This window comes from Desmodus rotundus, chromosome 5, assembly GCF_022682495.2.
Source record: "Desmodus rotundus isolate HL8 chromosome 5, HLdesRot8A.1, whole genome shotgun sequence".
In the NCBI taxonomy this organism is placed as follows: domain Eukaryota; kingdom Metazoa; phylum Chordata; class Mammalia; order Chiroptera; family Phyllostomidae; genus Desmodus; species Desmodus rotundus.
Genome location: NC_071391.1, coordinates 145,792,068 through 145,818,591, shown reverse-complemented (window position 1 = coordinate 145,818,591; position 26,524 = coordinate 145,792,068). Strand labels below are relative to the sequence as shown.

Here is a 26,524-nt window from a genome sequence, read left to right as displayed (position 1 = left end):
GACAAATATCAGACATTAACTTGTAAGTAAGCATCAGTCTATGGGATGAAAGAGAAAACAAAGGTGGACAAGATAACCACTCTAAGGTCAATTTGTTTCAAGATCTTGTATTAACAGTTACTATTGCTCAAAGAGATACCTTACAAACATATATGACCAAAATGGAGTAAGTGCAACCTTTCAAATAAAGACTTATTTTTCAATCCTATTCAATGTTTACAGAAAGGGTTTGATTAAAATCTGGATAATAAATTTCTACCTTTCCTAAATTTAATCAGTTGTTCTTGCAAACTAATAGAAAGGTATGTTTTTCCATCTTTAACAAATAATATTTGGCACATACTTCACTTTGGTAACAAAATCACAATACAAATAACCGTTTCGAAAACTGCACTTTCCATAGATAAGTTGGTTTTACTAAACAGTTACTTCCTCATTCACTGATGAGATGTCACCTTTCCTTTAAGGGGAAGATTATCAGTCTTCAAAAGTTTTTGAAACTATCTCTTGGATTACTCACTATAACGACTTCTCATTTAAAAAAGAAAACAACAGATTAAGAACATGTATTAAAGGAAAATGCAAAAATCATATTTAAGACCAAAGAGTGGGCACTAGTAAAAACCCCATTTATTAACTATTAGTGAAACCACATTTTATGCTAACTTTGAGTAGATGAAAAATAGATACAAGGAGACGTTTCACTATTCTCTTCCCATCATCAAAAGGAATGGCTGGCATACATCCACTTTGGAAATCATAGGTTTAGACTATTTACAAGTGACCTCAAAAATCGAAAACAGGCAGCAAATTTCATTTTCCTGAAGCACAGACCTGAATACCAGTTTCAAATGTGATATGCAAGGATCGGGCACTGAGCTGGTGTGGTTCTAGCCTACCATCTGACATCTGGACCTCAACCCAGCTTTGTTATCTCCTTAGAGTCTCAAATAACCATTTCATAGGAGAAAGCAGATGTTAGTGCAATAGTTGCAAATTTGGGAAAATCAGAATATTCATCAATTAAAAATAGAAAGTTTAAAAACAAACAAAATTTAATACTGATTAAACATATTAAAACTTGTACATTCATGTATAAAAGATGCAAAGAAAAGAGTAACTTTAAGAGAATTCTTTAAATTATAAATTTAAGTGTATAATAAAATCTGGAAGCTTAAAATTGTACTTTATTTTTTTAATCCTCACCAGAGGACAATTTTTTTCATTGCTTTTAGAGAGAGAAAGGGAGAGGGTTTAGAGAGAGGGGGAAGGAAAGGAGAAAGAGAGAGAAAGAAATATCAGTGTAAGAGAGAAATGTTGATTAGCTGCCTTTTGTATGCACCCCAACTGGGAGCCAAACCCACAACCTAGGCATGCACTCTGATAGGGAATTGAACTCTCAACCCTTTGGTTTGTGGGATCGCACCTAATCAACTGACCCATACCAGCCAGGACAAAACTATATTCTTTTTTTATCAAGCTAAAATTATGAAAAGAATTTATTATTGATAATTTTTATTAAAATTTAATAAAAAATAAATTCCACTACAGGAGAAAAATATTTAATATGAAAAAGGAAAAGTAATTCACTTAAACTTTTCACAACGGCAGTATAATAATGTGAGATAAATTATTCTACTGAGTTGGAAATACAAAAAAAAAAAAATTCTCACGAAAATATAAGCTTCTCCTCTTCAGTTTGACCATGGGTTACTTACTGTCTGAGTAGTTGTCGACCTTGTTTCCACATTAACTGGCTGTTTTGTTGTGGCTGGACCTCTGTTTCATTACCTTCATCTAGAAAATATTAAATCATAGTAAAATTGACTTGTTATAAACATTAGAGGGCATCTTGATTCAAAAAAAAAACATTCCAAAAAATGTGTAAGGTTAAGAATATGTAAAATTGCACTGTAAAGTATGTTTTATGACAATGTAAATTCTTTTTTTAAGTTGAATTTCCATAACAAAACTCTAAATTCATTAAACTACTGGATTCCTCTCAGAGTGGTAGAACTAAAATAAAGATATTTTCCAAATCTTTAGGCAGCCTGAGAACTTTCCTCCAGAACAAAGACCTATCCAAATCTAGTCAGACTGTAAGAGTCCAATAAAAGTATTATAAAGCACCACAGCAAAATTAGAACAAAATACCCTGAGGAATGACTGTTTTTTTTTTTTTTAAAGGCCATATTGATTAAAGAATAGATAGGAAGTAATCTCAGTCCAAATCTATTTCCTTCACTAGTTATTAAAACCTTAAGTATTCTTTTTAAACAATCTTTGAATGAAACTCATAGACCTTGTAAAACTTTAAATTCATTATTTGGTAGAAGCTGAATCCTTTCAAGAAGGTGGTAAAATAAAAACAGCCTTCTCCATAGTAAGTCTGGACTAAAGAATTTCTAAACTACACTATGGTTCTACTTTAAAAATACAAGAAAAGTTGACACTTTGCATCAATCCTGATCCAACTATAAGAAACTGTGATCTTTATAGGGTTATATTCAACTGAAGATATAAGAAAGACTGGGAATGTTTGTTTTATGATATTTGATATTACACATTCACTGTGTTTCAGATGTTGTGTTAAAAAATGTGTAAGTTATCTCTACAAATTCAGAAGATAGGTGTTATTACTAGCCTCATTTTAAAGATAAGAAATGAGTTGTACAGGTTAATTGTAATGTCTCTAAGTTAGTAATAGAGTTGTAAGTGTTGAAGTCAAGTCTGACTCCAGAGCTCACATATTTTTCTACACATGCTATCACTACAATTTTAAGAAATTAGGGAAATATGTAAATTAAAAAATCAGATCTTGCACTTTCATTTTTCTCCTAAAATGACTAGGCAAAGCTCTGTGATACACCAAAGAAATAGCAGTAGAGTAAAGAGAGGGTGGAAAGGGAAGTCAGGGGGACTAAGTTAACTCAAAAAGAGAATTACTTTGGGATCACATCAGAGGGTATACATTCCTTTTTTAAAAAAGGCAAAAACAAATGTCTCAATAATAATGAAAAATGATGTATCTTGTTTCCACTGACCCACTAATTCAGAAACTGTGCATAACACAGTATGTCCCAATATGTTCCCTTCGTAAGTCAAGTGAGTAACCAACCTGTACTTGCCAAGTAAGAACATTTAAACCGACATTTCAAAAAACTAAAAATTTCAGATATGATAGCATGTTTGAGATCATCTAATTCCCCATTAGAACAGACCTAAATCCTTTCTACACCATCCTCAGGTATACGTCAAACTGCCTTTCCCTAGTTTGGCAGCTAGTGATATTACCGAAGCGTGGTGCATCCAATCAGGGGACTATTGATAGGAACAAGCAGCAAACTACTGATACACATCCACAGAGATCTCGAATGCATTATGCCAAGTGAGAGAAGCTAGCATCAGAAGGCTACATTTTGTGTGATTTTGGAATCCATATGACTTTCTGGAAAAGGCAAAACTACAGAAACAGAAAACAGGTTGGTGGTTGCCAGGAGATTAGAGTGGATGTGAAGGGGTCAAATATAAAAGGCAGTGATAAAAAGACTGCAGGTATTTGTGAAAATACTAAAAAAATGAATAGTACTGTATATAAATTATTCCTTAATAAGAAACTAAACCAAATCAAATAAGAATGTATTTTCAAACTCTTTTAAAAAAGCATATTCTATTGTTAGATTGTTCTTAATTTCAATGTCTCTGGTTATATTTTGTTTACTTTTGTCTTTCATTGATTAGGTTCCAGTTAAAGGTGATATCATATGGTATTTGTCTTTCACCGCCTGGCTTATTTCACTTAGCATAATGCTCTCCAGTTCCATCCATGCTGTTGAAAAGGGTAGGAGCTCCTTCTTTCTCTGTGCTGCATAGAATTCCATTGTGTAAATGTACTATAGTTTTTTGATCCACTCAGTTGCTGATGGGCACTTAGGTTGCTTCCAGCACTTGGCTATTGTAAATTGTGGGTTTTCAGGAACTATACTAAACCCACATGTGTCCTACTATAAAGAACACATGGACAAATCCAAGGGGGAGGATGGAAGCAAGGCAGGGAGGTGGGTTTGGCTGGGGTAGGGGGAAGTGGCAGGGAGAAAATGCAGACAACTGTAATTGAACAACAATAAAGTAATTTATGAAACAAACAAACAAAATAAGTATATTCTTATATTGAGATAAAATCTCATTCCCTGGGTAACATCTGACATTTACCAACAACAACAAAAAAGTCTGAGGCTTAAAGAAAAAAAAAACCCAAAAAACTCTTGCATATGTGAACTTGATTTTTCTATACTTTATCAAGGCTACACTAACAGAACTCCCAATGGTTAGTAAGTAGTCACCAACTACCAAAGTCATTTTTACCTTATCAAGTTCAAAAAGTGACATTATACAAAAGTGAGGATTTTAAAGTGGATAAGAGTTGTATTTCTTGGTAATATTAAAAGCATTTGACTGGCACTTCTAGTCAACTTGGAGTAACAAGGACCAAACTTACTCTCCTGCTTGAAACAAGTATAAAACAAATAGATGAAACAATGGTTAAGGCGCATCACACAAGAAAGGACAGTGATGTCTGAGAGAGGCTCTCTGAGGGAAAGGAAACAAACAGGTGAGCCCTGAAATGGTTCCACTTTACTTCCTCGACAGTTTCCAGAACACACCACAGGCAGAGGAACAAAAATAGTATCCGAAGAAAAATTGGCTAAAGAGTGCCAAATTTTATGAAAACTATGAACCCACAGATCCAATAAACTCAACAAGAAACACTGGGTGCAGAGGAGGGAGCATCAAACCACATCATAATAAAATTGATGAAAACCAATTAAAGATAAAGAGAAAAATCTTCAATGTAGCCAGGGAAAAAAGTCACATTCTATACACCAGAACTGTGATAAGGATAAGGGAAGATATTTCTCATCAGAAACAATGCAAGTGAGTGAAATAATGACTTTTTCAAGACACAAAAGCTGAAAGAATTCATTGTCAGCAGCCCATACTACCAGATATGTTAAAGAAAGTCCTCAATAAAACAGAAGGAAATGATACTAGAAAACATGGATCCATACAAGGGAACATGAGTACTGGAAATGTATACTCTGTATAGTATTCAAATCGCTTTAAAAGAGAATTAACTGCTGAAACAAAAATAATGTAGTATGTGGTTTATAACATAAATATAACAACTGCACAAATAGATGCAAGTACACTGTTACAAGTAAATATTTCATATGACACATGAAGTGGTATATTATCACTTAAAGATAAACTGTAGTAAGTTTATAAAACCTAAATCAACCACTTACGTAACAAAGAGTTATATAGCTAATAGACCAGCAAAAGTGACAAAATGGAATCATAAAAATTACTAGATTAATCCAAAAGAAATTTGTAAAAGAAGAAAAGGCAATAGAGGACAGATTGAACAAATGCCAAGGTGGTAGCTTTAAATCTAACCACATCAATAGCCACTTTAAATGTAAACGGTCTAACATCTCAGTTAAAAGGCTGAATTTGTCACTTTGGATAAAAAAATATTTTTAATAAGTATCTGGCTTCTAATATTAAATAGGAGAAACTAAAATATGGAAGATAAATAGATTTTAACATAACCTGGGGTAATATTCTCTTAAAGGGAAAACATAAGGGTGTGGAAGTGGAACAAAACAAAAACAAAAAAGTCAGAGGGGAAACTAATTTTTTGTGGAAAATAGTTTAGAAAATGTCTCATTGTCAGTGTTAGAAATAGTAAATGAATAACAGAACAAGAATGGGAAACCCCCTGCTTCTTTAAGGTTCACCTTATTTGGATATACCATCTTCTACCCTCCTCTCCTAGTCCCTTCTGTGTCACTGTCATCTAAAATCCCTTGATAACGCTCCAAACCAGGCTCACATGCCTCCTCTGCAACCAAACTTTTACGTCCTCTTGAGTGCAGTTCACATTCATGTGCGTGATCCACTTGAGCTTCTCAAATAACCACCACCGTCTCTAGCTGTCATACCTTAGATCTTGTCATTACAAAGAACTGTCACAGATGTGAAATCACTCTCTGAGCATATCCTTCGGGTTCAATACTCCCAATTCACTAATTCTTTTATTTTGCTGAACTTTAGACCAGAGGCCAGCAAATAACAGCATGTGAGTCAAATTTGCCCTGCCACTCTCACTCATTTATATATTGTGGCTGCTTTCATGTTATGACAGAGTTGAGTAGCTGCAACAGCAAACATATGGCCTACAAAGCCCAAATATTACTATCTGGCCTCAGAAAAAGTGTGCTGACCTGTTCTAGATCATAACCTATCCCCTTATTCTTAGCCATTTAGGCTCCTTTTATCTTCATTTCCTTCCCTCTGGAGTTTTAGTTCAGTCTATCACTTCGACCACTCTTTTGCCAATGTACTCAATTTTCTTGTCCCCTTGTCTCTCCATGAATTCAACTGTTAACTATTTTCACTCTATTTAACAAGTGTACAGACCAGTGCTTCTGTATAGACTCATGGTCACACACCTTAACCAGACCTTAGCTTTTCTCGGTCCTACCATTTCCTAGCCCATTTGTCCTGCTGTTTATTCATAATAAACCTTCTCTACTTTTTGTAAACCTCTCACTCACTCTTAGGAGATAATCTTGTCTCACACATAAAACTATCATATTAATTACCCACCAACACAGTGAAACCTGAACCTATAAACCCATCACCTAACTTGCTATATTCTCTCTGGGTAACAGTAAAAGACAAGCTCCTCCTGCCATTCTCTGGCTATGATCAGAACCCAACCAACCCCTAGCACTTCTTCAGATACCTTGCTATTTTTTATATCTCTACCTTCTCCTTTTTATTTGCTCCTCCTCTAAGAAGTCTCTCTCTCTGTCTCTCTCTCTCTGTCTCTCTCTCTCACACACACACACACACACACACACTGCCTGACCCCTAGTGTCCTGTCAGCTGTTGCCTTCTAATCTCTCCCCTTCACCTTCGCAACCTAAGCTTCCTGAAAGTTGACTACACTTAGTCTTCATTTTTCACTCATGTCTATGTTTCTGTCCTCACCTCTCTCCTGAAACTGCTCGCAATAAAGTTTTCAGTGACCTGTCACTAAATCCTAGAAATATTCTTCAGCCCTTCAAACATTAATCAGTAACGCTGAAGAGTCATTACTTCTGCAAATTGTCTCTTCACTTGGCTTCCACTGGTTTCCCTCCTACCATTAAGACAACCCTCATGAATTTCCTTTCCAGGTTTCTATTTTTTATCAGTTTTTTAAATGTTGCCATCCCTCAGGATTCCATTTTAAGTCCTCTTCTCACTCTGCATAAAATCTCTGGGTGATCCTTCCACTCCAGTGACCCTTAGTGCCATCAGCACTAAATGGTGAAGCCTCTCAAATGTACGTATCATACCCATCCCACCGGCCTGAGCTCCAAACCCACAAACCTGTCTGCTTGCCATCTTCACCTGATTGCCTAACAAATCCAGAAGTGAACCCACCATCTTCCAAACCACTGTCTAGTCTAGTTTTTTAAATTAGAAGTGTGGGAGTCACCTTTGATCCTCCTTTTTTTCATCCCCTACATTCAAACGAGAACTAATTCCTGCCCTGACCGGTGTGGCTCAGTTGGTTGGAGCACTGACCTGCAAAGCGAAAGGTCACTGGTTCAATTCCCAGTCAGGGCACATGCCTGGGTTGCTGATTCAGTCCCGACTGGGTTGTGTTCCAGAGGTAACTCATTGATATTTTTCTCTCACATCAACGTTTCTCTCTCTCTCTTTCTCCCTCCCTTTCCCTCTCTCTAAAAATAAATAAAATCCTTAAAAAAAGAGGATACTCCCTCAAAAAAAAAAAAAGAATTCCTATAGATTTTACTTCCTAAATATTTCTGAACACATCCACTTCCCTTCAACTCCATTGTTAGTACACTTGCAAGGTAACCATCCCCATCTACCCAGGTGGCTGTTAACAGTCCTCTAACCAGTCTTCATACTTCCAATTTTACTACTCCCTATCTAATCCATCTTCCAGAGCAAAGAGCAAATTTGAGCACAAGCATCCTAATTAAGTCCTTCAAATGCCTTCTCATAATTCTTAGAACAATGTGTAAACTCCTTAACATAATTTACAAAACCTTTTAACATATTTTACCATCTGTTCCTCCCCTCCCCAGCTAACTCTCTAGCTGCCATCTATAAATGCTTATTTCCCCCCTCCCAATACTGAGTTATTTCATCTCTCAAATGTGCCATCTTCTTTACCTCAGAAGCTTTCCCGCTAATACTCCACCTTTCTCCCACCTCTCATTTAACAAATATTTAGCCAGTCTGCTTTCTCTAATTCTTACTTGTCCTTCAGATGTCAACTTTACCATCACTTCCTGCAATAAGCCTTCCTTGACTACATAAGAATGGATTTGGTTCCCCTGCTATTGTGCTACTCTGTAACACAAAACCTAATACCTTCCCCATTACACATATCGTTTTATTATAATCGCTTTTTTTCTTATCTCCTTTGTAAAAATCCAATCATCTCATTCAAAAAATTTGGTGCTGGGTGTGACACATATTACATATTACATATTTGTAACCTGAACAGGTAGTTTGAAAGATCAATAGATGGAGTGATACTAGGTACTGTATAGTAAGAAAATAAACCTGGGAGTTAGGAATTATTTCCAGAATTTTTCCCAGTATACCGATAAGAAATGGAGCAACCTCAGATAGATTAGGTAATATCACAGGTATTTAGAGTATTAAGAGTACAGTCAAACTTATAAGTATCTGATTTCAAAGCCCAAACTTTTCCTACTGAACCACAATGTTTATTTATAAACATGTTGTATATATTGCAAATAGGTCTTTATCCTCCTAAATTGATCTAAAAATTAGGAAATAAACTTTTTAATGTAAAAGTACTGACTAAAATCACTCCTTCAAATTAGGCAATATACTTTAATTTTAAGACAGTCTTTAATAAATAGTCTAGATATAAAAGAAAATATATTTTTGTCTTTTTAAAAATTTAAGTACACCTCAAGTTAAAAGAGACACCAAAGTAAAAGATACAACAATTAAAAAGCAAAAGAAAAAATATGCCAGTCATCGGGTATCACTCTCATTTTCATGGATTCAATATTCAACTGTGGAAGCATTTAATAACATTACTACACTGAACTATAAAATTAGCACATTTAGAACTTACTTTGCAAACTTCTTTCATATATTGTCAAAAATAGAAGCAGTGTTGTAAAATGGGAAGAATATGAATTCTAGAGTCGGACAGACTTGGCCTCTGATCCATATTCCCATTACTTAATAGCTGTTTAACCTTGGGTAAATTTCTCTGCTTCTCTGAGTTTAAATTTCACATAGTTAAAATGAGGATAATACTATCTCTATTGAATAACTATTTTAAGAATTAGTTAATGTACATAAAGCCCCTGGTACAAGGCAGGTATCAGTAAATGATATAAATAATAGTTGATATCTTCAGATATTTGATCCATGAATTTAATCTGAAATTGTCAGATACACACTCACCTGAAACATGGTGATAACTTTTGAACAACTTGTCTTACCTTTCCCTTACACCTACTAATAAGTAAATTATATCTATCTTCCTTAATATCTGATTGTTTACAGGTATTATTTTTGTATTGTTTGGTAAGGTAAAGAGAAAGTTAGAAGAAAAAGAAGAAATAACATAGTTCTGGTCAGGTGGCTCAGCTGATTGGAGAGCATTATCCCATATACCAAAAGGTTGTGGGTTCCATCCCCAGTTGGAAGGCAACCTATTGATATTTTTTTCTCACATCGATGTTTTCCTCCCTCTTTCTCTCTCTCTAAAAATCAATAAACATATCCTCAAGTGAAGATTTTTTTTAAAAAGAAGAAATAACACAAAAAGATAATAAATGTTTCAGCTGTTAAAAAGATGATCTGGTTACAAAAAAAAAAGATGATCTGGTTACAGAGTCTGCAGTGGGTGAAAAAGTCCAAACACAATTTTACACCTGAAACTGAGGGATTAGGTTTATGCAACAAGGAGCTCTCCTGTGCTCCAAATACAAATCTCTTACCTCCACAGCTCCTACTATTTCTCTGAGGATTTCAGGGCATGATGTACTTTGTACTGCACATCTCAAAGTTCTCATAAGTAGTGGAGAGACCCAGGAAGAATCGGTTATTTGATGCATATTACCCCATGAATTCTGATCCTTCCAGTAAGTGTAAAACATAAGCAGAAAATGGGCAACTAAGAGAAAGGGGAAGGGAATAAAGAAAGGAAGGTGGTGGAAAAGGATCTAAATGACACTACATGATTAGTGCCAAAATATAAGTGGGTCAGCAAAGTTAACTAATATGCAAATAACTAAAAATTAATTTGCAGTTATAAATATTGTTGCTACAAAATACTGGATATTAACTTCTTTTTAATCACTTGAACTTCCTTTAAAATTAGCTTACCAGAATCATAGCTTGGAGGCTTCATATCTCCCTGATTCAATTCTGTCCCATATTTCAACTTGTGGTATTTGGCTCTAACAAAGAAATGAGAAAATACAAACCATCTTAAAACATATTTAAATAAACTTTGAGATATGTAATAGGAGTAGTCATCAGTATGCAGCAGTCCTAGCTAACTTTCAAAGGCTCATAGCTTTCCAAGGTGTCAAAGCCATAATACAAAAGCATCCGCCATTATTATTTTGTTGTTATAAAGTCAAGTGCTATTATTATAATAAAGGACTAACACTCAGAACCATACATCTTCCTTCTGCACTTACTAATGAACTATACTAATACTCTAGTTTTTGTTGTATTTAAATTTTCTTGATGACTACCAGAGTGTAATTCTATTATCAAAAGCAGCAGATAAGTTTGGATTGTAAAAAAAAATTATAAAAGACTAACCTTTCTCAAAATTTAGTTTTTAAAAAGAAAAACAATCTATAATACTCTGTGCCTTGTCAGGCAATTGTGACTTGCCAAATATGTATTATATTTAACAATCCAAAGGAGGTAGAGGGGAACCAGCCCAAATAATGAATGTTGAATAAAATATTCTAGCAGGAATGAATAAATTTTTTTAAGTAGTCAAAGTATCCTTTGCCTTTTCAGGACAAACTCAGAAGAACTGTGAACAGGAATTCTTGTCTATCTTCTTTTAAAAGCTATATGTATGTTATTATTTCTGGTTAACCTGATTTAACCATTGCAGATTTAACTACCTGAAATCAGAAAAATAATCTAGATAAGGTAAAAATGTTTAAGGCTAAGTAAAAATGGCCATACTTACTTAATGTATTAGTATATTTTAACTTGTTTGCTTCCCCAAAATATTGAAGTCATTTACAATAAATATTCAATATAATGAGACTGAGATAGTAACACTAATAACAATAATATGAAAACTTAAATACTAAAGTAGTAATGAAAGGGTAATATACACAAATTTGAAAGTTATTTTTTTGAAAGTTATTTCTACCCTTATAAAAACCTAGTCGAGCACTTACTATAAAGCTTTTATATTTCAAGGTAAGTACAAAGAAAATGAAAATTGTTTGCTCAAATGTATGAAGTACTAGAATTCTTCATATCATTTTGCAGTTATAACAGAAAAAAATCAATGTTTTATATGTAGGGGAATCTTAAGAAAACCTATAAAAATTATAGACAGTTGATGTTCTATTTCTTAGGGTAGGTGATGGGTACATCAGTATTTTTTATCCTAGTCTTTATGTTTGCATATATAAAAAATGTTTTGTAATAATATGTAACCATTAAAAATAAAAAAGAATATTTGCTGATATAGATTGATCTCTAAGCTAAGGGGAAAAAAAGAGTATAACATACTGTGTACATATGTGTTTTATATGTATGTTATATATATTTCATATGCACTGAATATTTCTGGAAGGATACATGATATATAATACATCAGTTAAAAAGATTTCCTTTTGGAAGGGAAATCAGTGAACTGATCCAAAAGCAAAACTACTTTGTGTTATTTGGCTAATTAACCATATGCATCTATTTCTTTTAAAAAATTGTTTGTCCCGAATTATTTAGAACATCTTTTTCTCTATCTCCAATGCTTCTCTTAATCAAATATTTTATCACCATACTAAACATCTCCTAGTCTATTTCAATGTATTTGTAATTAATGTTAATTGTAAGAGTGTAAGATTTATAGACATTAATTTGACTCAAAGTAACAATACCTCCTCTAAGTCAAAACAGCAATTGAAAGTAACTGGCCTGAGAACCGAGTAGAAGTAGCAATAAAATGTTATGGAGTTAGTTTATATATTTTTGTTATATACATATAAAGAAAAATATTTTCAAATACAAAATACTGTACTATAGTGCATTCTAGTGGTCTTAGGGAGAATCGCAACAGCTACAAAAAGGAATAGAAAATATTCTATGAAATATATGTAATAAAAATAAAACACTATGAACTAACACTTTATAAAAAATTAGACAAAGACAAAATAAGTACAGAACTGCTGTGTTTACAAACTCTGTTCCCTTAAAAATAATTTGGTTAACTCTAATGAACTGTTACTGAATTCTCCTGATATGCCAGGCACTGTACTGGCTGCTGGAAATAACTGGCAGCTTGTAATCAGTTATAAGGGTGGAGGCAAGACAATGCCTAAGAGACAGAAATGTAAATCAATTAATTATAGCACACTGTGGAGTGAGGGCTATGAGTTACATCAACTGTTACAGAAACTCAGATGAGGAATTATCTAACTCTGGCAATGGTGGTGTCAAGGAGAAGTACCAAAAAGAAGGTAACACATGAGATTTTAGCTAACCCTCAAAACACCATTAGTTTCCTAATCAGACAAATGAACTCATGCAGAGAGTATTTCTGTCCGAAGGAACATCTTAAAGTTCCTCAAAGTGTAACAAAAAAACAAACAAAATGAAGTGGGTCAAAAAGCAGCTAGGAGAGAGAGAGAGAGAGAGAGAGAGAGAGAGAGAGAGAGAGAGAGAGAGAGAGAGAGAGAGAGAGAGAGAGAGAGAGTGTGTGTGTGTGTGTGTGTGTGTGTGTGTGTGTGTGTGTAGGACTAGAAAGGAGCCTAGATGTAAAAGGTTTTACTAAGAAGAATTTTGGAATTAGCCAGATATTTTTAAGCAGGATATAACATCTGTGTTTTAAAAAATGAGTCCAATGGATATGGAAATGTTTAAGAGCTCTAATTCACAAAGAAATGCTTTTGTATTCCTTTATTACACTTCAGTAGAGCCATTACATCAGGAATAATCTCAAATCATTCCATGAACTTCAAAAACTCCTGATACAAAATCAGGTACTCTTTTCCAGGAGAATCCCATTAGCTTAAAATAAAAAAAATCTTCCCTAGACCAGGCCAGTTCTTTATCTCTTCTGTTCTCCAAAGTAAACTACTTGAAAAATAAGCAGCTATAGCTGTCTCCATTTTTTTATCCTTCTCACCCCTCAATCTCCTGTGATCTGGTTTATGTTCCTGCTACCTCACTGAAGCTGTTCTGGCAAGGATACCAAGACACTCCTAACTGGCAAATCCAAATGACTACTTTTAGTATATGGTTTACTTGGAGTCTGCAATTGTCATAACCCCCACTTTCTTTAGCTTGCTTCAAATACACTGCTCTTTCCTTCCTTCTCCAACCACTGTTTTGTTGGGTCTTCTTGCTCTGCCTTTTCTTCAAACATTTCCATTTCTTGTAGTTCTCTTCTCTCCCCACAATATTTGTTCTTTTCTCAACTACTCCTATGTCTTTACCTACAATATTGATGTATACATGTCTGCATATGAATCCTCTCCCATATTTGCCTTTAAACCTTTAATTCTTAATTCTTATCCTTAATTCATTTGATAACTTCCAAAACTCACACTTCAAGCTGGAAAGCTGAGAATCATTCTTAAATTATCTTACTATCTTACTTCCTCATCCCTTATACCCAATCATCTTCCAGGCTGTTATGGATTCTATCTATTAAAATGTTTCATAGCTGACGCCTCCTCTATTCCTGCAGCTACTATGTTATCATTTCTCATCATACATGATTAAAATCTTCCTGCCCATATTAACAGACTTTTCCAGTCCATCCCTCACATTGAGGTCAGGATGATCTTTCTAAAATCTATTTCACACTACTCTGTGCTTAAAACCTTTCAATCACATGACAATTAAAATGCAATATGTATTCTTAGACTGGATTGTGGACAAGGAAAAAAACCCTATAAATGTCATTATTGGGACATTTGGTAAAAAAATGGTATGAAGATGTCATTGGAACATATGAGTATGGGCTATGTTAGATAATACCAATATTAAATATCTTTAGTTTGATAATAATCTGTAATTATACAGCAGAATGTCCTTGCTCTTAGGAAATATAAGCAGAATAATTTAGGGGAGAAGAGACGTAATGTCTGCAACTAAGTAGTAAATGATTTGGAAAAAAACAATATGCTAGAGTGTGCATGATGAAATTAATATATTAAAAATGTGGTCAGACTGATGAATCTGGGAAAATGGTATATAGGTCTTGCAACTTCTATTAGTTTGAGGTTATTTTTTAAAGTTTTTGAAATTTTCAATATTCCCTATTATGTGTAAGATAAAAGTTTTAATTTCTTAGTTAGGCTCTCCATGATCACTTATCAAATAACGACTAACATCCTCCCCTCCAATACACAGTAATTACAAATTTCTGACACACCAAACTGCTTCTTCCATAAGAAACATATCCTTTCTACTTCCTGAACCGTACCTATCTGCCAAACACACTATTTTTTATAATGATGTTCAAGTCTCACCTCCTCTAATTACACCCTCCTTTCTACTTCCACCTGCCAGACAGAAATAACCAGAAATAGTCCCTCCTTTGTGACTCCACTCTACCCTGTACAGGCCTCTCCCAGAGCACCCATCAGACTGCACTGCACCTTGTGGTTTCCAAGTCCATTTCCAGTTACTCTAAGCACATAAGGGCAAGGACTGTGACCTGTGTTTATACTCAGCCCCACCACATTGCTTAAGTTGGATGCATAGACTAGCATGTTTAATGAGAAGAGATACACACACACACAATATTCTTGGTTACCGTATTTGTATATTTCAATTCTTCCATCTCACGAGATACTATAATGTAACAGTAAGAGTACAGGCTTCAGAATCAGACACACCTGAGAGTTCTGAAGCACTGCTCCACCTAACTCTACAACTCTACCCAGTCATTTGGTCCTTAAGCCTCAGGGCCTGGTACATAATAATTAATAAATAGTTGCCATTTTAATATTACTCTCTCTTTGCTTATGCCTATAACTCTGATAGCTTAAAACATCAAACATTCCCAAACTACTACTTTTAAAAGTATTTTTCCCATCTCTCCAATACAGTGTTCTTTTCAATCAACTTCTAAAGGAAATGAATCACTTATTTTTCACTAAGAAGTCAACCTGTTTTCAATCTTTTATGCTATTTAAAGATGCTACATGAGGGTGAACACAAGTTCTAATAAAGTTTTCTGTTTCTTGATATTCATAAATATCATCTGTTAAATGTTATTTTGTGGTCGTGTTGCAAACAGCCCATTAATCAACATCAAAATAATGAGAAATGCATGTGATCACCAAAAATAAGGCAAAATAGAGAATTTCAATAACATCTATCAAGTACTCAAAACAAAGAACTATTTCGCACTGCTGACATACACAAAAATCCAAAGACCATCATCCGTTAAAGTAAATGAACCTAAATCACATGAAACTCTCATCTGTGAAGTATCCTTGACTTAAAACCCAAGTTTAGTTAATTGAGTATCTCAGACACTAGCAAACTAGAAAGGTAAGATTTGCTCCTGGAGAAATATCAATAGCTGATAGCAAAGGAACAAAATACCAAAACATCTATAAAAAGATTCTTAATATAGTCTGCCAGAGAAAATTTTTTCCAAAGAAAACACATCAAATTGAATAATATCAGATAATAGTAAAAGGGCTATAAGCATTATAAAATTTCCTTCACAACTCAAAAACTATTTCAATTCTGTAAAGAAATGGATATTAGTAGTTCAGTTAAGTATATGTTTCTTAAGAAAGAACACAGGGAAAATGTTGCTATAATTTTTCAAATCACATAAATCAGTTTACTGGTCATTAATATTAAATGTTAATACAATTAAATTAACATATTACAACCATTTATAAATGTCTATTACAGATGATACTTCCTGAATTCAGAAGTATGAAGTATTAAAATTTGGATTTGTTTTAGGGATGACAGAAAAATTATTCCAATATTAAAACTATCTTCTCCTTTATATTAATTACCTTTCCTGTTTAAGAGCATACTCCAGCATTTTGATCCTCCTCACAAGATCCTTCTTCAAATTTTCCTGACCTTTCCTTTCCCCCTGAAGGAAGGCAATCTGGGCCTGGGTAGGGAAAAGAAAGATAAAACTCAGTTTAGACCAAATAAGCTTTTTTAAAAACTCAGTTAAGAAAGAATATTTGGAAGACAGGACAATTAGACGCAAAAACATTTCCTTTGCCTATCTGTCACAAACTACGTAAGTGCACAGAAAGGCACTGACTGCAAGAAAAAAAGGGTTTAAGCTCTGACTGGTGTGGCTCAGGGGACTGAGCGCCAGCCTGCGAACCAAAAGGTCACTGGTTCAATTCCCAGTCAGGGCACATGCCTGGGTTGCGGGCCAGGTCCCCAATTGAGGAGGGCATGCGAGAGTCAACTGATTGATGTATCTCTTGCACACTGATGTATCTCTCCCTCTCTTTCTCCATCCCTTCTCCTATCTCTAAAAGTAAAGAAATGAAATCTTTTAAAAATGTATGGCTGGATACTGGAAAAAAGGTTTAATTAATTTTTTTAAAGAAAAGGACGTCTATATGCTTTTTATTTCAGGCTAGGGAGGTCACAAGGTATAGTCCACATCCTTAAGAGTCTATAATCTAAAACAACCAATAAATGCAGACATATGCAAAGTATGTAGTATAGTGTGTTCAAGAGTTTGTCTCCCAAAGCATTAGGGGTTTTCTCTTTTATAAAAAGTGAAGATGGGGAAAGAAAAAAAATTATAAGTGAAATCATGAGTTCTTATAATACCCTTGCAAAGTAAAAGTTCTCCGAGCTTCACCATATATTTAAATTTATGATGGATCCTTGTCAAGAGACTTTACCCAGGACCTCCCCTACAAACAATAAATAGCTGCCTTTCCTCAAGCTCCACCTTTCATTCCAGCCCCACCTCCCACTTAATATGCCGGAAAAAAAGAAAGGGAAAGCTGGAAAAGGGAAAATTAAGAGATAATGGCCCTCTTTAGTTTCCTCCTAAAGAATTATTGTACTAACAAATAGAACCCCTACATTTTAACAAGACACAAACTGTAAAATTCTTGTCTTCAGTGAAACAGAGGGCTAGGAAAGAGCTGATCTGCAGAAAAATTAAAAAGACTTTTAGGCCCTGGCCAGTTAGCTTAGTTGGTCAGAGTGCTGACCAAATATGCCAAGGCTGCAGGTTTGATCCCTGGTCAAGACATATACAAGAAACCACCAATGGATACATAAGTAAGTGGAACAAAGCAATGTTTCTCAGTCTCCATTAATCTCTCTCTTTCTCTAAAATAATAAATTAAAAAAAAAACACATTTAGGATTGAAATATGTTCCACTTATGGAATTGAAACTATGTCACAAACACTTAATTTGCTAAAGTAACTCATAAGACTACTGAGAATAGGGCAGGAGGTCTACTTAATGACCATCAAGGCTAACTAACAATTCCCACATGCTTTCCCCTCCCATTTTTATTACATTAACCCAGGCAACGTTATTTATATTTCTACAGTATCTTGCATTTTATTAAGCAAGAACTGCATTAAATGGTGACCTTACCACAATCCTAAGGAATTGTGGGGGCTGTCCAACTAAGTTTTAGAGAGCAAGCCATTAAGCTTACTTCTACTTAGTTTGAATGAAACAACTAAGGAATTAAAGAAACCACATTCATCCAGACAGGTAGGAAAGATGGAGGGGTGGAAACATGGAACCAGCAGATCCCAAACTCAACTGTGGTGGATATAAAACAAAGGGATATCCCGGGAATGACAGATTTCAGCCCCAAACCAGACCACCCAGCACAGGGTTCCAGCGCCAGGATGATTAAGTCCCCATAACTTCTGGCTGTAAAAACCAGTGGGGGTTGGGTCGGCAGAAGAATCTGAGGGATTCTCAGGCCTCTCCCCTTAAAGGGCCTTACACCACACACTCACTCACTCAGACTCATTCCCTCTGGGCTCCAGCACCAGGGTAGCACCTTGAAGGGCACCAGTGGTAGCACCTTGAAGGGCACCAGTGGTATACAGGGAGAAACTAAAGTGTCTGGCACCAGGACAAGAGCTGGGGAAAGCTTCCTCCCAGACAGAACTGCAGACAGCAGCCATCATATCTCCCCCATACAGAACCACAGTGCAGTGGCACCACATCTGAATCTCCATCAACCCAGCTCACACGGTAAGCCCCACCCTGACAATTACCTAAGGGTCTGCCTCATCCAACTTATGGGCCCACCCAAACTGGTAACAGTGGCTTTTATGTATGTAGGACTGGGTGAGGTGCAGGCTTCAGACCTTCCTAAACCCACTCAAAGGAGCAACAGCTGAGCCCAGCAGCCTGCACCTCTTGTTGAATGGCCCCAGGCCCAGCACTAGCAGCAGCCAGCTGCAGATCACTTTATAGCTTATGTCAAGGGACCCCAGACAGAACACAAGTGGATACTGATCTTGGCCTGCACCACCTGGGAAACCCAAGAGCCTGCATACCCAGCAGACACTTACACACCACAGAGAAGCACCACCCAACCACCTCCACAAGCCATGGAGGGAGATAGTTGCAAGCCAGGGGTCAGAGCCAGTCCCACCAACTGTCTGGATTGGGTAAATCCCTCCCATTGACCTGCTGACAGCAATCAAGACTCATCCAAAAGAGGGAGGAGTACTCAGCCCACACAGAGGGTACACCTTGAGTACACAGCCTGGGACACAGAGGAGGCTGTGCCACTGGACCCTATAGGACACCTACTACATTAGGCCTTGCTACCAAGACACAGGGTCCAAACATCTCTACCTAATACACAGAAACAAACACAGGGAGGCTGTCAAAATGAGGAGACAAAGAAATATGGCCCAAATGAAAGAACAAAAGAAAACTCTAGAAAAAGAACTAAACAAAATGGAGATAAGCAATCTATTAGATGCAGAGTTCAAAACACTGGTTAAAAGGATGCTCAAGGAACTCAGTGGGTACTTCAAGAGCATAAAAAAGACCCAGGCAGAAACAAAGGATACACTAATTGAAATAAAGAACAACTTACAGGGAATCAACAACAGAGTGGATGAAGCCAAGATCAAATCAATGATTTGAAACATAAGAAAGAAAAAGACATCCAATCAGTACAGCAAGAAGAAAGACTCAAAAAATCGAGGATAGTGTAAGATACCTCTGGGACGACTTGAAGCGTTCCAACATTCACATCACACGGGTGCCAGAAGGAGAAAGAGCAAGAAATTGGAAACCTATTTGAAAAAATAATAAACAAAACTTTCCTAATTTGGTGAAGGAAATAGATATGCAAGTCCAGGAAGCACAGAGGGTACCAAACAAGACAGACGTAAAGAGGACCACACCAAGACACATCAGAAGTAAAATGACAAAGATTAAAGATAACAGAGAATCTTAAAAGCAGCAAGAGAATAGCAGAGAATTACCTATAAAGGAGTTCCCATACTGTCAGTTGATTTCTCAAAAGAAACTTTGCAGGCAAGAAGGGACTGGCAAGAATTACTCAAAGTGACGAAAAGCAAGGACCTACAGCCTACATCACTCTACCCAGCAAAGCTATCATTTAGAATCAAAGGGCAGATAAAGTGCTTCCCAGACAAGGTAAAGCTAAAAGAGTTCATCACCACCAAACCATTATTACATGAAATGTTAAACGGACTTATTTAAGAAGAAGGTCAAAACTATGAACATTGAAATGGCAATAAACATATAACTATCAACAACTGAATCTAAGAAAGTAAGCAAACAACTAGAACAGAAACAGAATCACAGATATAGAGAACACTGAGATGATGGCCAGTTGGGTGTGAGGTCTGGAGAATGGGGGAAAAGGTGAAGGGATTAAGAATTACAAATTGGTAGCTACAGAATAGGCAGGGGGATGTTAAGAGCAAGTACAGGAAATGGAGTTGCCAAAGAACCTATAGGAATGGCCCATGGACATGAACAAAAGGGGGGACTCTCAGTGGAGGGTAGAGGGGGACAAAGGGGGATAAATTGGGATAACTGTAATAGCACAATCAATTTTAAAAAAAGAAAAGAAGAAAAACATATAAGTTTAAAAACAGAAAAGAAGAAATAAGGTTATTTTTATTTGTAAATAATATGAGTGGATATGTGGAAAATCCAAGAAAATGAACTATTATAAAAACAGAGGAATGTTAATAAAGTAGCTACATGTAAATATAATAAATTGAAACCCATGGGCTTCTATAAAAACAAGTAGTTAGATAATATAATGAAAGAAAACAATCCCATTTATATTAATAACAAAAGTGGTATGATAATTAGAATAAAGTGTTACCGACACATAAACAGAGAAACATACATGGTACAGACAATCCAAAAACAAACCCAAATATATATAGGAATTTAGAGAAAGCTAAAGGGGAGACTGCAGCACATGACTGGAGAAAGTGGGGATTATTCAATAAATGTTGATGGGCAGCCATCTGAAAATTATTTCTCACATCAACTCAAATGCTACATAGATCACAAAATTTTTAAGGAACCCCAAAGTATTAGAAGAAAAGGTACAGTTTATTTTTCTTTTAATAATCTCAGGGTTAGGAATGCCTTTCTGAGAATAAGACAAAACCCAAAGCCATAAAAGACTAATAAATTTCACCTCAAAAAAATTATTTACATATGGCAATAAAAAAGTTGCTTAGCAACTATCATGAGAAATAGGACAATTCTTTCTCAACAAACATCCAAAGAAATAGGAAAACAGTCATATCACAAATAATAAGAGTTTACTTTTCTTAATATATTAAAAGCACCTACAAATCATAAAGATCAGGAACTTAATAGAAAAAAACATGTTGATAAAAAGGAAATACAAAAGGCTGAAACATATTAAAAAGACGTTCAATCTCACATGCAAGAGAAATGCCAATTAAAATTATAATCAGTTAATACCATTAAATGAATACATTTGAATATTTGAGATTTACGACTCAAAGCCTCATTTTTAGGTGACCCCAAGGCCTCATCTTAGCATTTTTGCATACATAAGAGTTCTGGTCTTGTATCCTCACTAGATGGGAAGTGCACTGTGAGAAGGAATTTGGTTTTATTTGTCTTTCCTATATTCTTCCTAACAGCAATTTGGACCATGGTATGTAGTAGGTGATCCCCAAACATGCTACTGACTGAATGAGAATGGCTGATTTTATTTTCTCATCAGGATACAGCTAAAAACACAATAATAAACAAAGAACTTGGGAGAGAATCAAAAAAGCTAGTGTATACTAACTAGTCTGTCAGCTTGAGCATCTCTGTAAGATTTCATGCCTCTGTGAGGTAAAGAGCTGCGGTTCTGGAACAGCTCTGCTCCTCGTTCCTGTTGGCCTATTTGCTTTATTTCTGGACACCTAAGATGCCACAGATGCTGTAAGTTGGATTCTCCAAGTGTTGTCCCAGAGTAGCAGCATTAGCATCACCAGGATACCATGTGAAAATGCAAATTCTCAGGCCCCACCCCAGAACTGTTGAATCAGAAACTGAAGGTGGGCCCCACAGATGAAAGCTGCACTTTAACAAGTGATTCAGATGCTTAAGTTTGATAACACCAAGTTGTGACACTGTCTATAGGAGAAGGGCTGGCTAGAGGCAATGACTGTATGCTGAAAAAAAACAATAGCCTAGAACACTCTTTCCTCTGATTTCACCTGCTCAGGTCTTGCTCAAATGGCATCTCATTGGCAAAGCCCTTCTTCCACACTCGACCCTCTCCAGCACTCCATATCCAACTTACCACACTTTATCACAGCACTTACTACCACCTAACGTTTTAAGAATGCATTTATTTATGACTATCTGTCTTCCCCCACCACTTAAGCTTCATGTAGGAAGGATCTGTTTTAATCAATGTTGCTTCTCCAGTGCCTACAACAGGACCTGGCATGAAGTAGGTGCTTGAAAAACATCTGCTAAATGAAAATATGAATCACTAATGCCAAAACCCAGATTCACGAACGTTCTAGTACCAGCCTCCACACCACAGGCCCTAAGCTGCTCAATCATAATACCTTTCCACAGTTCTAGCACTTCCAGGTAAACAGCAGAGCCTCCCCTACTACACAATAGACAAACACACACACACACACAAATCAAAATTAGGGACATTACTGCCAGTGACAAAACAAATTAAAAAGAGCTTACAGTCCAGTGAATGAAACATGTATGCTGAATAAAAAATATGTGGCATAGGTTGTGTGCAACTAGAACCAGAAGAACAATTATAGACAAAAGTAGTGACTATACAAATAAAATACAGTGGGATGCCTATTTAACTCTGGAGTCAAGTACAGAAGTGATATATTTTATTCTGGCATTAAAACTCTACAGCTAGCCTTATCTTTTAATAAATTAGTGACTTTTCTGAAATTTCCTCATAAAGTTTCTGTGTAATTATTTTCATTTACCTAACATTCCTTTCAATTATAAATTTTTCTTATTCACTCACTCATTTTCAGAACATAAATTTCCAAAACATACATTCCCACACATTCCTTCTTTCCCATACATTCTTGCTCAATAGACAATACCATTAAAAGGACAAACTAAAAAGAAGACATGGGACTGAGAACATAAGAGTTCTAACAACAGAGGGAAGCCAAACAAAGTTTTAGATTAAGAGCTGGCTCACAGATCTAAATAGCAAATTGCCGACACTAGAGCAAGACAGGAAGACTCTAGGAATAAAATCAACAGTTTTAAACAGGGGGTAAGGGACCTGTGAAACTATTGGGTCATTTTGACCACATATAAATTTGTATTTAAAGGCTACTGAAGTCTGTGAAAGAAAAAAAAAAAAGTAGAGCAATGTTCAAAGAAAATTAAGCCATGAAAAAAATGAGGTAATCATTAACTCTACAGAAAAAAACAGCTGCAGAGGAAAAGAAACAACAGTAGTATACTACTGGCTAGCTCATAAGTGGATATTATTTATGCATATTTCCATAATAAACATTAATTTTAAATATTTTGATATAGTAGGGGGATAGGAAGTAGAGCCAAGAAGTAAAAGGGTATAATATAGCTAAATCCTCATCTGCCAGATATAACATTAGTAGGTATTATTTAAAACTGGCAAGGAGGAAGTAGTATAAGAACACTTTTTTGAAATATGAATAAATAACAGAAAAGGCAATTAAAAGTTTTAAAAAATGGGCGTTCCAGCCAAGATGGAGGCGTAGGTAGAAACGCTTTGCCTCCTTGCACAACCAAAAGAAGAATAACCACTTTAAAAACAATAACCACCATTACTGCCAGAATAGCAAACTGCATGGAACTCTGATAACCAAGGAGTTAAAGAAACATTCATCCAAACAGGTAGGAGGGGGCAGAGATGAGCTTCCTGGTGGGCCCAGAGGACTGCACAAGGGAGGAGGGGCTGGCTCACCAGGAAACTAAAGACTCAAAACCTCTAGCAATAAAATCCTGTAGAGGTTGCAAAGGCGGGAGAAAACTCCCAGTCTCACACGAGAGTACGTTGGAAAGGGGGGGTAGAGCAGAGCGAGCAAGTGGCATTGTTCCCTCTCAGACCCTTCCCCTACAGACAGCACCACTACCACAACTAAGAGGGTTGACCCACCCTGGCGAATACCTAAGGCCCCACCCCCTTACAACTTAACAGGCACACCAAGACAAAGAAATATGGCCCAAATGAAAGAATAGATCAAAACTACAGAAAAAGAACTAAGCAACAAGGAGACAGACAACCTATCTGACAGAGTTCAAAACACTGGTAATCAGGATGCTCACAGAATTGATTGAGCTCGGTGCCAACATGAAGGAAGAAAGGAAGGCTACACTAAGAGAAGTAAAGCAAAATATACAGGGAACCAATAATGAAGAGAAGAAACCAGCACTCAAATCAATGATTTGGAGCAGAAGGAAGAAATATATATCCAACCAGAACAGAATGAAGAAACAAGGATTAAAAAAACTGAGGAGACTTAGGAACCTCTGGAACAACTTTAAATGCTCCAACATCCTAATCATAGGGGTGCCAGAAGGACAAGAGGCAGGGGAAGAAATTGAAAACTTACTTGAAAAAATAATGAAGGAAAACTTCTCCAATCTGGTGAAGGAAACAGATTTCCAAGAAGTCCAGGAAGCCCAGAGAGTCCCAAAGAAATTGGACCCAAGGAGGAACACACCAAGGCACATCATTGTTAAGTTACCCAAGATCAAAAATAAGGAGAAAATATTAATAGCAGCAAGAGAAAAGGAGACAGTTACCTACAAAGGAGTGCTCATAAGACTATCAGCTGATTTCTCAAAAGAAACCTTATAGGCAAGAAGGGGCTGGAAAGAAGTATTTGAAGTCATGAAAGGCAAGGACCTACATCCAAGTTTACTCTACCCAACAAAGCTATCATTTAGAATGGAAGGGGAGATAAAGTGCTTCCAGATAAAGTCAAGTTAAAGCAGTTCATCATCACCAAGCCCTTATTATATGAAATGTTAAAGGAACTTATCTAAGGAAAAGAAGAAAATCAAAACTATGAACAGTAAAATGACAACAAACTTACAACTATCAACAACTGAATCTAAAAAAGCAACAAAAACAAAAACTACGCAAACAACTAGAACAGGAACAGAATCACATGGAGGTCACACAGAGGGTTATCAGCGGGGAGGAGAAGGGGGGAGAGTAGGGGAAAAGATACAGGGAATAAGAAGCATAAATAGTTGGTACAAAATAGACAGGGGGAGGTTAAGAATAGTATAGGAAATGGAGAAACCGAAGAACTTATATGTACAACCCATGCATATGAACTAAGGGGGGCGGGAATGCTGCAGAGAGTAGGGTACCTGGCAGAGGAGGATGAAGCGGAGAAAAAAAGAACTGGACAACTGTAGTAGCATAATCAATAAAATATACTTAAAAAAGATTTTTTTAAAACTTCAATGATAAATTTTCTATGAGGTTTTGACAACTTTAATATTTCCATATTTTAGCATTTTGTGCTTCTCAGTTGTCTAGCTTTAGGAATCTAAAAAGCTAAACTTTAATTTTTAATGAAGAAAGCACACTTAGTGATAAGAAAGTCAGAACTGTCATTCTAAATTCTGAATAATTGAGGCATTTCCATTTTATTTAAAGAAGCAGAATTTTAAAAAGCTTTAAAATCACAAAATATTGGTAATGCAACTATAAACAAAATCAGAAATGTAGAATGTAAAGTAATAATAACTATATTTTATTTAAAATAAGATGTATCTTCATAGAAAAATATTCAATTCACTTTCTATTTAAAAGAAACGTGTATAAAATTTGAAAATATGAGCTTTAGAAAAGAAAAATAATGTTACATGACACTGATTTTAAAGATTTTTCAGGACATGATGCCAAACACATTTCTTGGCAGTCCATATTTAACACACCAAAGGGAAACAAACCTACACTCACAACTACCCAAACCATGCACCATTTGCTACAACTAACATTAAGCTGCAATTATGAAGCCAGTGGCATCCCTGAAATGAGCTCTGTCAGAATGACTTGGCAAGGCCCAGGTAATGCTCTACCACTTGCTCTAAAAGGCTCTTACCAGTGCAAATCATAAGGCAGAACTAGCTAGCAGCAAGAGGGATAGACTGTTCTCTACATAGTAACATAATATTGTACATTTACAAGAAACATTGTAAATATCAAAGATGTCTGGGACATAATACCTGCCCTTAAAACTATGGTACATTTACACAATAGAATTCTATGCAGCAGAGAGAAAGAAGGAGCTCATACCCTTTGCAACAGCATGGATGGAACCAGAGAGCATTATGCTAAGTGAAATAAGCCACGCGGTGAGGGACAAATAGCATATAATCTCACTTTTAACTGGAACATAATCAACAAAAGAAAAAAATAAACAAAATATAACCAGAGACATTGAAGTTAAGAGCAATCTAACAGTAACCAGAGGGGAGTGGGGAGAGGGGTTTTCAGGAACTACTATAAAGGACACATGGACAAAACCAAGGGGGAGGGTGGAGGCAGGGGAAGGAGATGGGTTTGGCTGGGGTGGGGAGAAAATGCAGACAACTGTAATTGAACAACAATTAAAAAAGAACACAATTTAGCTGGGAGACAGGATATACATATACAAACATATATTTAATACACAGTCAGTAACAACATAACCTAATAT

At 35.9% G+C, this 26,524-nt stretch overlaps 1 protein-coding gene across 3 annotated transcripts in view; it reads right to left on the bottom strand.

The window, feature by feature from the left end:
• The window catches only part of STRN (striatin), an 83,699-nt gene that overhangs the window by 45,780 nt on the left and 11,395 nt on the right, over positions 1-26,524 (bottom strand). For all 3 annotated transcript variants that reach the window (XM_045189329.3, XM_045189328.3, XM_024552647.4), the window contains exons 2-4: positions 16,338-16,441; positions 10,468-10,541; positions 1,719-1,797 (exon numbers count right to left, since the gene is read on the bottom strand). In XM_045189329.3, coding sequence (XP_045045264.2) covers positions 1,719-1,797; positions 10,468-10,541; positions 16,338-16,441 — 257 coding nt within the window. The remainder of the gene's footprint in view (positions 1-1,718; positions 1,798-10,467; positions 10,542-16,337; positions 16,442-26,524) is intronic.